At 44.9% G+C, this 13,882-nt stretch overlaps 1 protein-coding gene across 5 annotated transcripts in view; it reads right to left on the bottom strand.

The window, feature by feature from the left end:
• The window catches only part of sulf1 (sulfatase 1), a 41,918-nt gene that overhangs the window by 15,608 nt on the left and 12,428 nt on the right, over window positions 1-13,882 (bottom strand). For 4 of the 5 annotated variants that reach the window (XM_033639287.2, XM_033639290.2, XM_033639291.2 and 1 more), the window contains exons 2-9: window positions 9,960-10,258; window positions 9,228-9,467; window positions 8,360-8,511; window positions 5,452-5,621; window positions 2,433-2,583; window positions 2,154-2,329; window positions 1,843-1,971; window positions 1,170-1,226 (exon numbers count right to left, since the gene is read on the bottom strand). In XM_033639287.2, the coding sequence (XP_033495178.1) occupies window positions 1,170-1,226; window positions 1,843-1,971; window positions 2,154-2,329; window positions 2,433-2,583; window positions 5,452-5,621; window positions 8,360-8,511; window positions 9,228-9,467; window positions 9,960-10,134 (1,250 nt within the window). In that variant the 5' untranslated portion in view covers window positions 10,135-10,258. Of the gene's footprint in view, window positions 1-1,169; window positions 1,227-1,842; window positions 1,972-2,153; window positions 2,330-2,432; window positions 2,584-5,451; window positions 5,622-8,359; window positions 8,512-9,227; window positions 9,468-9,959; window positions 10,259-10,731; window positions 10,826-13,882 lie in introns of those variants that run through there. The other variant, XM_033639289.2, reaches the window with a different exon arrangement.

Genomic DNA, 13,882 nt, shown 5'->3' with positions numbered 1-13,882 from the left:
AGCTAACGAGTGCTTCTTTTGTACTCTTGGATGCGTGTCTGCAGATGTTGGCAAATGAGCAAATTAGTGGAAAGGAGATGGGCCAAGCCAGCGATTTGGAAAAAAGAAGTAGGGATTGTGAGGAAATGATAGTGGGGAAAAACAGCAGCTGTATGGGTGACATATTGTAATATACAGTATCATTACACATGCTGCCAGCACAATCTGGCTCCAACCAGTGTTTTCTCCCCCCTCGTTTTCCTACCAATGCCTCTGTGTCTTTCCCGTTTTTATTTATTTCATTTCATTTCATTTCATTCTTTTCTTCTTGGGCACCTGCATCATGCAAATACTTGAAGCTTGATGGGATCGTTTCTCTCCAAGTTGTCAGATTTCTGTCAGCGTAACCCTGGCATTACCAAAGCTTAACATGTTAAGTGAACAAAAGCAGGCTGTCAGATTGGAGGTATCGTTTTCTGCAACATATATCTGGCAGCGGAGGGGAGGTTAAATAAAGAACTGACAGGGTTTGTGAGGGAGCATGTGCTGCATGCGATCGCGTGCACTACAAAGAAAACAGTCTTGGGGGAAACAGTCGAGCGCTGGCTACAGCGTGGCTGCTGCATTCCACACTGGGGGAGCTGGTGACATGTCCTGTGAGTGGATTGAGTGTGAGCCTTCCAGCCATTCCTCAGGTAACATCATCCTGAGCCTGGCTAGCCTTTGTTTATTTTGCATGTGTCTAGCTATCTTCCGTATGTCTCCGCCAGTGCATGAACAGCAGGCCAAGTCAGGTTTAAGGCCCCGATCATGTGCTCGATAGATGCAAGGTCCCTTCAAAAGACAAAGACTCTGCTTTTCTTTTGCAAATGATCAAATGACCTTTTTACACGTGTCAGGGCCTCTTGCATGAACTGTCATAATTTGCAAGCCGCTTATAGGTTTACCAAAATGAATATTTCAACCTCTTCCACCCTCATTGCCTTCCAAGCCGACTGTGGTCAGGAAATGTCTGTCAGATAACAAATAACTGGGAAAAGCGGCTTTGTTGCTGGAATTGGGACCACGCATTGAGCCTTGCACATTTCGGGTTCATTGAGATGCTTTGTCAGGTTTGTGTGACACACAATGCTCTGCAACGACATGGATGTGCCTGTGGTGTGGAAAGGGAATAAAGAACCAGAGTTTACCCTCGCTCCACCAGGAATGTGTCCCTCCAGACTTTGGGTTTCCGGTTGGGTTTGAATCTGGGAAAACAAAAAGCACAAAGTTTATAGAATTCATATGGCCTATGCACTCGCCATCAGCTACAGTATGTCGGGCATGCAGCTAGCCAACATTAGGGGAGTTTATCATAGCAGGCTCAAGACCTTGTGGGTTCAAGGGAATCGCGTAAATGCTCTCTGAGCATTAAACGGATTATCTCTGTTCTTTCTGTTGCTCTGGAAATGTTTTTCTAAGCGACTGTTTTTTTCTTTAATAGTGCAGATATATTTTGTGCTCTTTTTAATGCCTGGTAAAGGACAATGGTTTTTCATTCATAACAGGTCAATGGCTCTTTCTGACAATGTTTGTGCAGTAGGTTTCCTGGGGAAACAAATGATTCAACTTGCAAACAAATTCTACGGGAAACTTCACAAGAATAACCTCAGTGAATTCGAGCCAAAGTCCTACAGCCAAGGAAAATCCACCAAATTGCCCTAAACCCACTTTGTGCTCAGCTGGAGCGCAATTATTTGGGCTATGGAAATTTGCATTCGCTCAATAACGACAAACGAACAGGACTGTTGCACATATCATGCACACTGTGCAATTACTGTACATGATATCTATTACAGCATGGCACGATGGATCCATACAGACCTATTGCCAGTCCTTTCCTGTTCCAGCAGCTTAAGGATGGACTTTCCATCCATGTCTGGAGGGGTATCCAACCCAGCAATGTGGAGAATCGTGGGAGCTAGGTCAATGTTCAGTACCAGATGCGGGTTTCTGAGAAGTACATGCACATGATGTTAATCTTCTGAGATACATACAGTGATATTAAATAACAAAACCAAGACACGTGAAAAAAATAGTCTGCGAGAAAGATAGGTCAAAGTACACACAGTGCAGTTCATTCTTGACCTTATACAAGGTCAACGTAGAGACAATGTAAGCTAAAAAAAACTTACACTGCCCCAGGCTCTACGTTGGGTCCTCTCAGGAAGAACGGCACACGGATGTCAAAGTCGTAAGGCATTGACTTGCCCTTGACTAACCCAAACTGACCAATGTGGTAGCCGTGGTCTGCTGTATAGATGACGTAAGTGTTGTCCAGCTCACCGGTTTCCTCTAGCATCTCAAACACCTATGAAACCAAATGAATGGGGATGAGAAGACATTTAAGACATTTAAAGAAAGCACATGCCTCTGAGAAACAGATATGAAATTCCTAAAAAACAGCTCATTACCTTCTGCACTGAATCATCCACAGACATGAGTGTTTGCAGCCTCTTCCGATGGAGGAAATTGGTGAACTCCATGTGGATGGGTCTCATGGGGCCTGTGTACTGCATGATCCAGTGTTTGTCCATATTTGGGGCATAGTTGTAGCTGGGGGTGCTATGAGTGTACAAAGGACGGAGAGAGGAGACAGTCATGCAAAAAAACTGCCTGTATTAAGGACTGATAGGACAAACATGTACACTGTCTGCCTGATGAAGTCACATAGAAGTAAGAAAATCTAAATGGTGAGTTATCAGAGCATGTAACAGCTACGAAGACCCCATTTACGATGCCAAAAAACACCTGTCTGCTACTTTTCACAAACCACTGCTGGGTAACAGGTGCCACAGTTGTCCACTGCGTTCGACACGTATCAATAGCCACTCTGTTTGTTGAAGGAAATGTCTTAATACTCAGCAGCCAGCACCTTAGCTGTTTTTCCACACCTCTCTCTGACCATCTCTCCCCTCACACAGAGTCGAGAGTCTGCCGGCTCTGCTGCGCTCTTGGCACGGACAAGTCATTTGAGGGTTGGCACATGCTTAAGAAAATAATAGGCCCCAAAGTCAAGTTTGCAACAACTTCTGGACCAAAAACTCAATAAGTCATGGTCATTTTGAAACGGGGAATAACAAGAGTGGATAAAGAGCAAGAGGGAGGGAGAAGCAGTCCTGTTTGTGGAGTTATAGCTGAGAGAAGTTGTTCACCTGTCTGTGGTATTCGCTGTACAGTACAGGAGAGAGATAAACAGCAGAGTAAATTATGATGTTGACTCTGTGTCTGCAAAGTTTGTGTTATTCAAAGCAAAATAATATATGATTAATATACTGCAAACTTATGTAGTTAGCCCCAGAATTCACAGTCATATTTAAGGTCTCTAATTTTGGAATAACTAATTTTACAATAAGTAATTCACTCCTAAAGCAAACTATAAATGAACAGGTTCTACCCCTGAATAAGCAGCCGCTGAACAAAGTATCCAGACTTAGATACTTAATGAAGACCTGCTATGGGAGCTGCTTTGCTCTGACTGAGTGAGCTGCCTTCTGCCCTCGTCTCCTCAGGCCTGCTTTGTGAGAAGGGTGAACTCTTCACCCACCTAGCCAGGCGGTCTAATAAGCCCCACAAAGGGACCTGTCTCTGGGCAATGGGCCACCAAGGTATGGGGCCCTGGGCACAAGGGAACCAGGAATGCAGAGGTCAGTGGAACGAAGCCAGTCCATAGGAGAGGTCACACCTGCCACCTGTCACATATAGGTTGGTGTTTGGTGGTATTAGCCCTGGATTACAGCAGCGCAGGGGCTGCTGTTCGCCCCAGAATGCCTCCTGACCTTACAAAACTTAACATAGACACATCCAGTATGAGGATGACTGACATTCCCTAAAGCAACTTGTTGAGTTACGACCTGAATAACTTACAATCACTCCCTACTATAGAGAGACATGCCATTGAGAAACCACAACAGATCTATAGTGTTTAAAATAAGTCAAGAGTTTGGCTTACATCTAAGAGATGGAGTAAAAACACCTTCAGTGAGGAATGTTAATGACATTAACATCAAACCCTCCCCTGCTATTGTTGCTGTCAAAAGTACAGACGCTCATTTGATTTATGAGGCAGCTCCTCCTTTACTGCCACGCAGTCTCGTCCCAACTGAATGCATTATGAATAAGAGGTACGCTACATCTGCTGCAGAGACGGAGAGCAGCAGACCACATACGCTTCATGTCATATCTTTCCATTAGTGGATGACCTTCCCAGGGACTTACTGGATTTTGCAGAGAATTAACAACCAACTCAGAGTGGAACAGTGTCAAAAACAAAATCATGTTTCTAAAGGAATTTGCTCCACAGCATTTGCCAGTAAAAATAAAAGTTTTTCCATATGTGTTATGGAAGTGTTGAGTCAACAAACACCAAAACAAACACCCACCCATACCAACCACCTGCGCTGCCACAGTAACCACACGACATACTCGGCACACACTGCACCTCCACACAATCACTGGGGCAACCCCTTCAGTCACCCCCAGGCCCCAGATCCACCCCTTTAGCCGGAGGCTTGAGCTAAAAATAAATTAATAATGTCACAAAGGGTGTTCCAGAGCACACAATGCATTCCTCTCGTCCCAAGAGCCGCAGGGAGAAACTACTGATTGATATGGACAGGATCAGGAAGTCCTCTGCGAATTTCACAGGAGGGGAGGGAGGGCTGGGGAGAGTGGCAAGGGGTAAGAAAACGAGACAAGACACTGGGAGACGCAGAGGGAGAGACACAGAGATATACAGATAGAGCGGCCGAGAGGTCGAGCAAACAGACGGAGGGGAATGTTAAGTGGGATAGAAAGTGAGAGGAAGGAAGCAAGAAACAGCGGAGCGGCTGGGAAGCGAAAAGAAAAAGGAAAGCAGAAATGGCAGCCTTGAACCTCATATCTACATCTCTAAAAACACCATCCCTCCCCCCACCCAGAGGAGTAGTGCATCCTGGGAGCCTGTTGGAGGGCCCACCAAGAGATGGCAGGGCATGTTGCCATGGAAAGACACAGAGTATTGCAACGCTGCCTCGGCTCAGTAATGAGAGTTGTGGGAGGCCAATGTGGGCTTGGCATGAGCTGTGCTCCGTAAAAAAGCCATCCCTGATCTTATTCATGGTATGTGCCCCGGCTATTCTTGGATGATAAATCATTTTGATTTCACGCTTGCCGAGTCGTCGGCCTGAGCAGCTCCTAAGCAACCTGTCATCACTGGGGATTGAGGGACGTGAGTGCTGTGATAATGTCATGTACACCAAATCCTAAAAACTCAAATTGGATGTTAAAGAGAAAAAATTCCAAAAAAGCAGCAGATGAAAGGGATGTCTGTGTATATATAATCTCTTGAGCATAATTTTTCATAATTTTATAGGGTTAAAAGTCTGATGTGGGAACCCTGATGGGTATATGTGTTTGAGCATGTGTGGTAATGTGAGTCTGAATGTGACTTACATGTGCTGCGAAGCATTTGGGAAATGCTCAGCGTACTGTGGAGCTGAGTCTTCGGGGCCATGAGGAGCGGCGTGACTGATGACCATCATTACAGGGCGGTGAGGGTACACACGCTTGGACATGCGGAAAAAGTTGATGCTGTCGTTGGTGATCAGATCTGTGAAATAGTCCTGGAGAAGAGTGAATAAACAGGAGTTATTAGGTGCTGCAGGGCTAAAATCCCATCTAGAGGAGGCTAAAGGTGGAATTGAGGGGGGGAAATGCAAAACAACACAAGCTTTGATAAAACTGGTTCGCAGTCCAATCACCATGACATGTTGCTTTCCCTCATCCAGTCATTTTCAAATAAATGCACAGGGGCCAGTGGGGATATGAACTGGGGCCATTGAGTACACTACACTACCAATCTGTCGAGTCAACAGCTGGCAGCTTGCCTGTGTGTGTGTAAATGTGAGAGTGCGCTTGGGCCTGTGTTTGTGTGTGTGTGTGTGTGTATACAGTATATGGGCTGTTGCTTCATCAGTGAATCTCTGCACTATTGAATGTGACACCACTTGATGGTGAGAGGAGCCTGGCGCTCTCAAATGGTATGTTGTTATGACAGCTCCCACCCTCTACTCCTCTCCGGGCTATCCATTCTCTTTCTCCTTCAGCTTCCGCCTCACCTATTTAGCTTCATTTCGTTTTATCCCCTTTCCGTTAACATGTGTTTTGTTTCCTTGTCGCTGAGTCACTCCGGGAGATAATGGAACCCACAAATCAGACACAATAACCTCAACAGATATAAGCCTCAGGCATTACTAGGGAAATGAACTGGAGTGAGTGATGACTTGTATACAGGAAATGGGAAAGACCCTGAGTGCTCTGTTTTTCAAATTCTCGTGGTATGTGCAAAGAGAGGACAACTGAATGAATGAGACTATAACTTACGGTGGAGAGCTTAGGCTCAGGAAATGTGATATTGTCACATCAAACAACCCACAGGCCTGACATTTTATCAAAACCTTTATTCCAGGCGTGGCGGAGTCTGTCTTTCTAAGCGTACAGTAGGTCACATCCTGAACTAAAATCACAACAGCATTTGCCAAGTTTCCAACAGATTAACCACTCTACCTGCAGCTTTGGCATGCCGCAGTTGTTGTCTGGCACATGTGGAAGGGAGTGCCAGGTTCAGAATGAAAGGGTAAAGGGTGATTTTTCCTGAAATGTCAGAAGTGGGTTTGGCTGATTCATCCTGTCTCTATTAATAGGCTTTATAGCCAGGCCAGCTTTAATGGCCTGGTGGGTTCACATGCCCATGGAGGCTGATGATTGCATGCACATGGCGTAGCGTTGCCATACTTGTTTCCTCTGTGTTGCCAGCTCTTCAGAATCTGAGCCGCCGCTGCTGAGGGCTCTGGCAGGTCAGAAGGAAGCAACAGTGTCATGGGGAATGCCTGGCCAACAGCTCTAAAATGGCCAGGGAGGTGAAGAGTATCGCTTATCCCAGAACCATTTGGAGATGATTCATACTAAGTGGCAGTCACATAATACAAGCTCATTCACACATGGTTTGATTTCACCCATGACATGCAGTGAGATTCTGACATTTTAAATTGTATAACAACCTCCATGGTTTGACTGTCATTGCAGCAGGGCGTTGTGGCTTTGCATTTACAAGATTTGCTCATGAGAAGTTCTCAGTTAATTTCAAGGCGCTTGGTCTCTGATCAGTTCCTGCTAGCACCGATGACACCAACACAGCACATCTGGCTTGCAACGCGGCCTGCTTTGTGTCTCTGTGACCGTTGTCTTCTGTAATGGAATTTGAAGGGAAAAAAAGTGTATGGATCATATTCTCCAACTATATCTCACGCAAAAGGTCTCTGACAAAGGCCTTAACCTCAATGAACTCATCCTCCTACGGATGGAAAATCAAATGGGACCAAATTGAATGAAATCACGGGGCAAGTGCCTCATGTGATCACAATGACGGGGTGTGCCAGTTGCGCTCTGTGTGGAATACCACGACCTTCTCACCCTGTGTGAATCTAAAAAGAGGAGCTGTGGTTGTCCTCGCAGTGACAGGTTAATGGTTTTTGACGGTAAATAGCAAAAAGTGTGTCCATTTGGTCTCAAACCACAATCTGCTGACCAAGCCCATGTCATGTAAACACCTTGGCCTCAGCTTGTGGGTAACTTTACACCTCAGTCCAAGTTGGCAGAGGAATAGCAGTCCAAACATTTGTTTGCCCATCTTTTGGCCAGGCCATCTTGAAACTTGACATGTATCCAAACTATAAACCCTCCTCACGGATTCCTCATGTACCCAGGACTACGCTACCTGGGAAGATACTGGCATGGAGCTGCGAAAACAAACTGACAGGTCTAACAAAAACATCTGGGAAAGATTGATGACCAGTGCCAGCCAAGGCTACAAAAGACAGTGTAACCACAGTGTTCATCTCTGACTCTGACAGTGGTAAGATAAAATTCCCCCCTCTTTTTTATCATGGTATTATAGCACAAAGTCGTCCTGCAAAACTTCATAGTGAGACAAAAAGAAGGGGGGAAAGGCAGACAGACACAAGAGAGACAAAAACAAATGCAGGGTGGTATTTATCACAGGGTTTCTCATAAATATGCTTCAGTTTTACAGTGTCTGCATGTTGAGGTGAGGTGCGTCATAATAAAGGGATGCTGCAGAAAGAGGAGACTCCACCTCGAGTCATTCCCTTTAATTCTCAGCTGAGAATTCTTACCAGCCTAGATCACAACACTGTGATAAGTGAGGTGCTTCGCTGTCTGTATTTATAAGTGGAGTGGAACCTGCAATCTGTCAGACGAAGTCTTTATATTAGGTCATAAAGGGAAAACAAATGAGGGATTGAGTTAATGGTCCCTTTTTAGAAATTACAGGAACACATACCTTCGCATAATCTGCACCGTGTTTCTCCTTGTAACCATTCCGACAGACGGTGTAATTATAGAAGCGGGAATTTTTGATCAATCCAACCCATTCGCGCCACCCAGGTGGGATGTAGGTGCCATTGTACTCATTAAGATACTTGCCGAAGAAGCCTGAAGAAGAAAAGGAGACAGAAGGGAAGGTTTCTTTTAATATGCAGTCTTAGTCCATAAATGCACGTTTTCCTCTTTTAATTATACCTGTACCTGTGAAAATCACAATTCTATGTGGCTGTGTGACTTTATCTTTCTCTCTCTGTCTGTATGTGTGTGTGTGTGTGTGACGCATAACTTTTTAGCTTGTCTCCTTTCCCCTGGCTTCACTGCACAGCATTCTCGGATAGGCTGGGCAGAGAGCCAGCCTGTTCTAGAGAAGGCTAATTGCAGACTAACGCATCAGCTCTAAAACCGCAGGCCGTGCTGCAGCCCACAGGACCCCACTGAGCTGCCCAGTCTAACGCCTGCCCATCACTCACACAGACATTGTCTGATGAGACACGACAGCGACCTGGCACGCTCACCGTGTTTGCATTTCTCACAGCAGACAGCCAGGCAGGGCAGTGGAGTCTAGCTTACTGTAAAAATTTGCATTGACTAGCACGAGTGAACACAGAGGGCCCAGGAAGAGATTTGAGCTGGTGGTGATTGACAGTATATTGGCAAAAAGTGAGATGCTACCCAATTATAACCTGAGAAATGTCAATTTTCCATGTTACATTATTAGAAAACATCACCAGAGGTGTCTGATGGGCACACAACAGGCCCTTAATGCTGATTATTGTATATCAATAGGTGCCCATATATAAGAGTGCATGTCTTAGTTCACCAACCTGTCCTGTAGCCGGTGTTGTTGAGGTAGACGGCGAATGAGCGTGGCTCATGCTGAGCTTGCCAGGAAGGGGAGGAGCAGTTCTCATTGTTGGTGTAGGTGTTGTGGTTGTGGACGTACTTGCCCGTCAACATGGAGGACCGCGAAGGGCAGCACATGGGTGTCGTGACAAAGGCATTGGTAAAAGTTGTTCCTCCATCTTCCATGAGCTTACGGGTTTTATTCATTACCTGTAAAGAACCTGGGGGACGAGGAGTGAAGGTCAGTGAGTGCTGTAGTTTCACTGAAGTCGTAATTCTTTTGTATGCATTTTTAATACTGTGAAGCCTAGGTTGTGTCAATACACACTATAAAAATGCTGTTGTTTTTATTAATGAAAATAATTTTTTTCTTCAACAAAGAATACGGATAATCACAGTTCAGTCTATTCAGATCACATGACCTTTTCTCACTGAATTCTCTAAGTGGCAAATAATTAGAATTCAGCAGTTAATAGGCCAGATGGCCATTCTGCTCTGGCTTATGGCCTCTATTTAATATTTCATGTGTGGAGAAAGACCACATAAATTTTGATGCAAATGCCCACAAAGACAAAGAAACTGATTAAAACAACATAGAGAAAAAAAGGCAAAATTACATCAAAAAAATATTTTTTAGTAAGTAAGATGACCCAAATGAAAAGTGAATAGGCCCTGTAGTATTCCAGGAAGACTGGAAAGTGTGCCAACCTTACCCAACTCAACATCCTGATCGTCAGTCATGATGAGGATAATGTTGGGCCGGATGTTTCTGCGGTCTCTCTGGATGCGACCCCTCAGCCCCTGAGCCCTCGTGGTGGTGAAGGCCCAGCTGCCTGGAGCCCAGTCCAAAGACAGCAGGGCCAACCAAGCCAGCCACTGCATCAGCATGGTGCCCGAGACGACAAGAGACGGGATGGGTAGATGAGAGGATTAATAGAGGGGTGAAGGGAGGGAGAAGAGGTCCAGCCAGGCCACTCACTCACACCCGTGCAGCTCTCGCAGCCGTGGTCAACTGTTAAGAGACAGAAGGAGAAAAACACATGGAGACATTACAACGAGGGAAAAAAAGAGAATTAAAGTGGGCACTTTTAAAGTAGTGATGACTAGAGAATTGCATTATGTTCTCAGAAAGACAGTCATTGAAAAGCCGAGATTCCCTCAGGGAACATTTGAGCATATTTACTTCAGAGAAATTGTGTGCATCTGCTCACAAATCATACTCAAACACAACAGTTTATCCATAAACAGAGAAGCCGAAACAGATTCTTCTGCGCTTTAGCCCTTGATGGTCCACCAAGGAAAACTTACCCAACAGTTCCAACAAAAGTTGCGTGCTGACTGAAACCCCATCAATACTCTCCCCTGTAAACAAAATCCCTCAACATTAACTCTCCTGACCTTAACTAAAAAAAAAACAAAAAGTAAATCACAGCAACCCTTGAAAACACTTGAAACAACAAAACCGCAAGCAGAGACAGATCTCACCTCAGAGAATCTCGTAAGTCTCATTTTGTTTGGCCGTTTCTCATCATCCAAGTACTTTTTCTTGTGTTTTTCACTCTCTCCTTCTGTGTCAGATAACACACACTCACACACAGAAACTCTCTACCTCCACTGGAGAGCTGTTGTTCAGCTAACTGTGCTGAGGCAGTGCCATTGGCTGCCTGCACTCAAACACCCACAGCCACTCTCCTGTGGCAGCCAATCGCGGTCCACCTTCCACCTGTCACTCAAAAGTCACCCCCTGGCAAGTCAAGCGTGACAGAGGGCCGGTGGGGAGGATGGGACCACACTGGGGGGGAGGGGGTTAGGGGGCACGGGAGGCGGAGAGAGGGTTCCGCTACATTAACCCCAGTGCCACTGTCGCCAATCACAGATTACCACTGAGTCATCATAGCACTTTGCAGCCTCTTGCTCACTTACAATGTCATGGTTGGTCAGAAATAGTCTGCATATCCTCTGCCTAAATGCCAGGGACCAGTGTAAAATTAATACCAGCGCTAAGCCTGACCTTTCCACAACTTCAGAAGAAGATATACATCATGCCTTCACTAAAAGAGACATCACACTTGTTTAAATAAATTCCAAAAGTTGATCCATAAATACAAGAATTATTAACAATAATAGATGTGGAAATAATGGCTTGTGGCTGTGACATGAACCGTGACGCTGTAACAATACGTACTCCATCACTGCCTGTGAAAAATAGCCTTATGGACAGCAGTCCCACTGAGTGGCACCATACTGCTCGCTATTCTGAGTTAATGGCCTGAAAACAAATGGCAGGTCTATGACACCTGAGCCTGGTCAAACCCCACTGGGTGGCTCCGCCCTTACCCTCATTTCCACAAAACGGCCAGACCCAATTGGCAAAGAGACTATAACCTCAAATAAGATATCATTTACGGTGTCTGACTCATAACAGAGGGCACTCTGGATAAGATTAAAGGGTGAAATGCAAATTATTTTTGTCATTAACTCACTATATTAATGTGTGGCTTTAGTCCTTTTCCAAACACAAAATGCAAATCCAGAAAAAGCCTACTTCCATAAACACTTGTTCTCACTGATGTGCCAAACAGATGACCCCACATAAGATATCACCATTACAAATTATCTTCTCCTTCCCACATATCAAATGGGTCTACAGGTGAGTTTTGATCTTTTCCTTGCACTACAATGTTTATCTGTTCCTCTAGTCAGATGTTGCCTGTGATAAGAGGAGCGTCAGACGGAGCTTTAAGAGCACTCTGGTCTGTCCTGCGTTTCAGACGAGCAGTGTCCGAGCCAGCCAGCCCAGTCATCGTGACAGCCCTGTGCAAACATTGGCGCCGTTTGGACAAACACCCCTCCAGCGCAGGGTGGCAGAGTGCACAGAACCTTACAGTGAATTACACACACAACACAAACTACTGTACAAACACATGGCGACACGCAGAAACTCATAAGACACTCACACACACGAGGCTTTCTCCCACAAAAACACATTCTCCTGCTGTGAGGGTCCAAGTCCTCCTACATAAATGGGACAGCTTCCCAGAAACAATAGAGGCAGCCCAAATCTAGACAAAACTCAAGGCTCTATTTCTGTCAAGCTGTGGAAGACCTGAAATCAACTGTAGACCAGTCAGCCAACTGGTGTAATGTTAGCACCCAGCGCAAATTCAATTTTACATGCCAATGGTTCCCAGCAATAGCCTCTTCATGCAACTTAAAGAAGTGAGAATACAGACAAGAAGGTCCATTGTGGAATCTGATACAAACCTTGTGGTGCTGATGTGGTTAGCCATAGTGGTATCAATAGCTACACTGTCTGAAACAACTGAGATGGCAGGGCTAATAAAGTGCCACACATAACGACCAATGAGATGCGAGACCACGTTACGCAGGCAAAAAGACACTGCTGCCACGAGGGAGAGCAGACCTCCCCTTGTCCTTTGGGCTACCTCTCATCCTAACTCAATTTCACCTGATCCACTTTCCTCACAAGGTCGTCTGAAGTTCATTTATGACTAGAAGGATTTCTTGCAGCTCTGCGTCTGCCAAACGTACCCCTGGATCATTCGACAGCTGTCCATCTCAAAGTCACCCCTCATTAAAGGAAACACCACACTTACTTATTTATGTGGTCTCATCAGTAACCTGACTTTTTCATGTTAATATGACATGTATAACTTTAAGATGTCACAGGGAATGACCAGCTAGGTGACAAAACCAGTGTGTAGAGATCAGCAGCTGCTGTCTTAAGAGCAGAAGTAGATCAAGTAGTAGTTAGCAGACTGTATTAAGACCTATGAGACATGTAGGTTTCCTATTCACTTAGAGGAAAATTAGAAAAGGGACTCAGAATCTGGTTAAATGCCATGTAGGTTTTCACGTACAAGGAATTTGCTTTGGTGTTTCAGTTCATAGACAAGAAAATAATAAGAAAACAACTTTAAAATTTAAGAGCTTGGATTCGTCAGGGTGTTCAGGGTGACAGCGACATGCAAGTAATATAGTAAACAAGCCAATTTAGCCCTCACAGCAAATGTGTGCTAACTACCCTAACGATGGATCGGAAACGTACAACATTTTTTGTCAGCACTAGACATCAACAAAAGCCAGAGACTGTGTTGCATTAAGTTGCTGTGAACTGTAAATTGCCAACATTATTTCAGAAACTGACCGAGTAAAACCTCTCTCCCTCCGGGCAGCTGCCTTCTTTCTCAATAAGACTCCTCACTCTGGGTCTGGGTCTGCAGCTGCCTGTATCAGAGAGCAGCATAAAAGCAAGTAGTGCTCACTGTGCAGCTAAATCTAGGGACTGAAAAGTCCCTAGAAGAATACTGCACACTGACTGACAAAGAAAATACAGAAAAGAATTACAGCTGAATGAGGGGTCTGATGATCAAAATCTTTGACTTTCAGGGGGCTGCCCTACAAGGAAGACAAATCAGCTGTATAAAGCATTACTGGTAAATACTTAATGTATTCTATTATTAAGTCTATTAAAAACTACCTCTGCTCCAGATGTGGAAGTTGAGAGTACTTAGATTGCCCAGATTGGACAGTTTAAATGCGGCTTTAATCATTGCTGGTTATCAGGATTAACTGCCTAAAATTAACTGAATTAGATCAGTGTGTTTAAACAGCG

This window comes from Epinephelus lanceolatus, chromosome 20 (genome assembly GCF_041903045.1).
Source record: "Epinephelus lanceolatus isolate andai-2023 chromosome 20, ASM4190304v1, whole genome shotgun sequence".
NCBI lineage: Eukaryota > Metazoa > Chordata > Actinopteri > Perciformes > Serranidae > Epinephelus > Epinephelus lanceolatus.
This window is presented reverse-complemented; position numbering and strand designations above follow the sequence as displayed.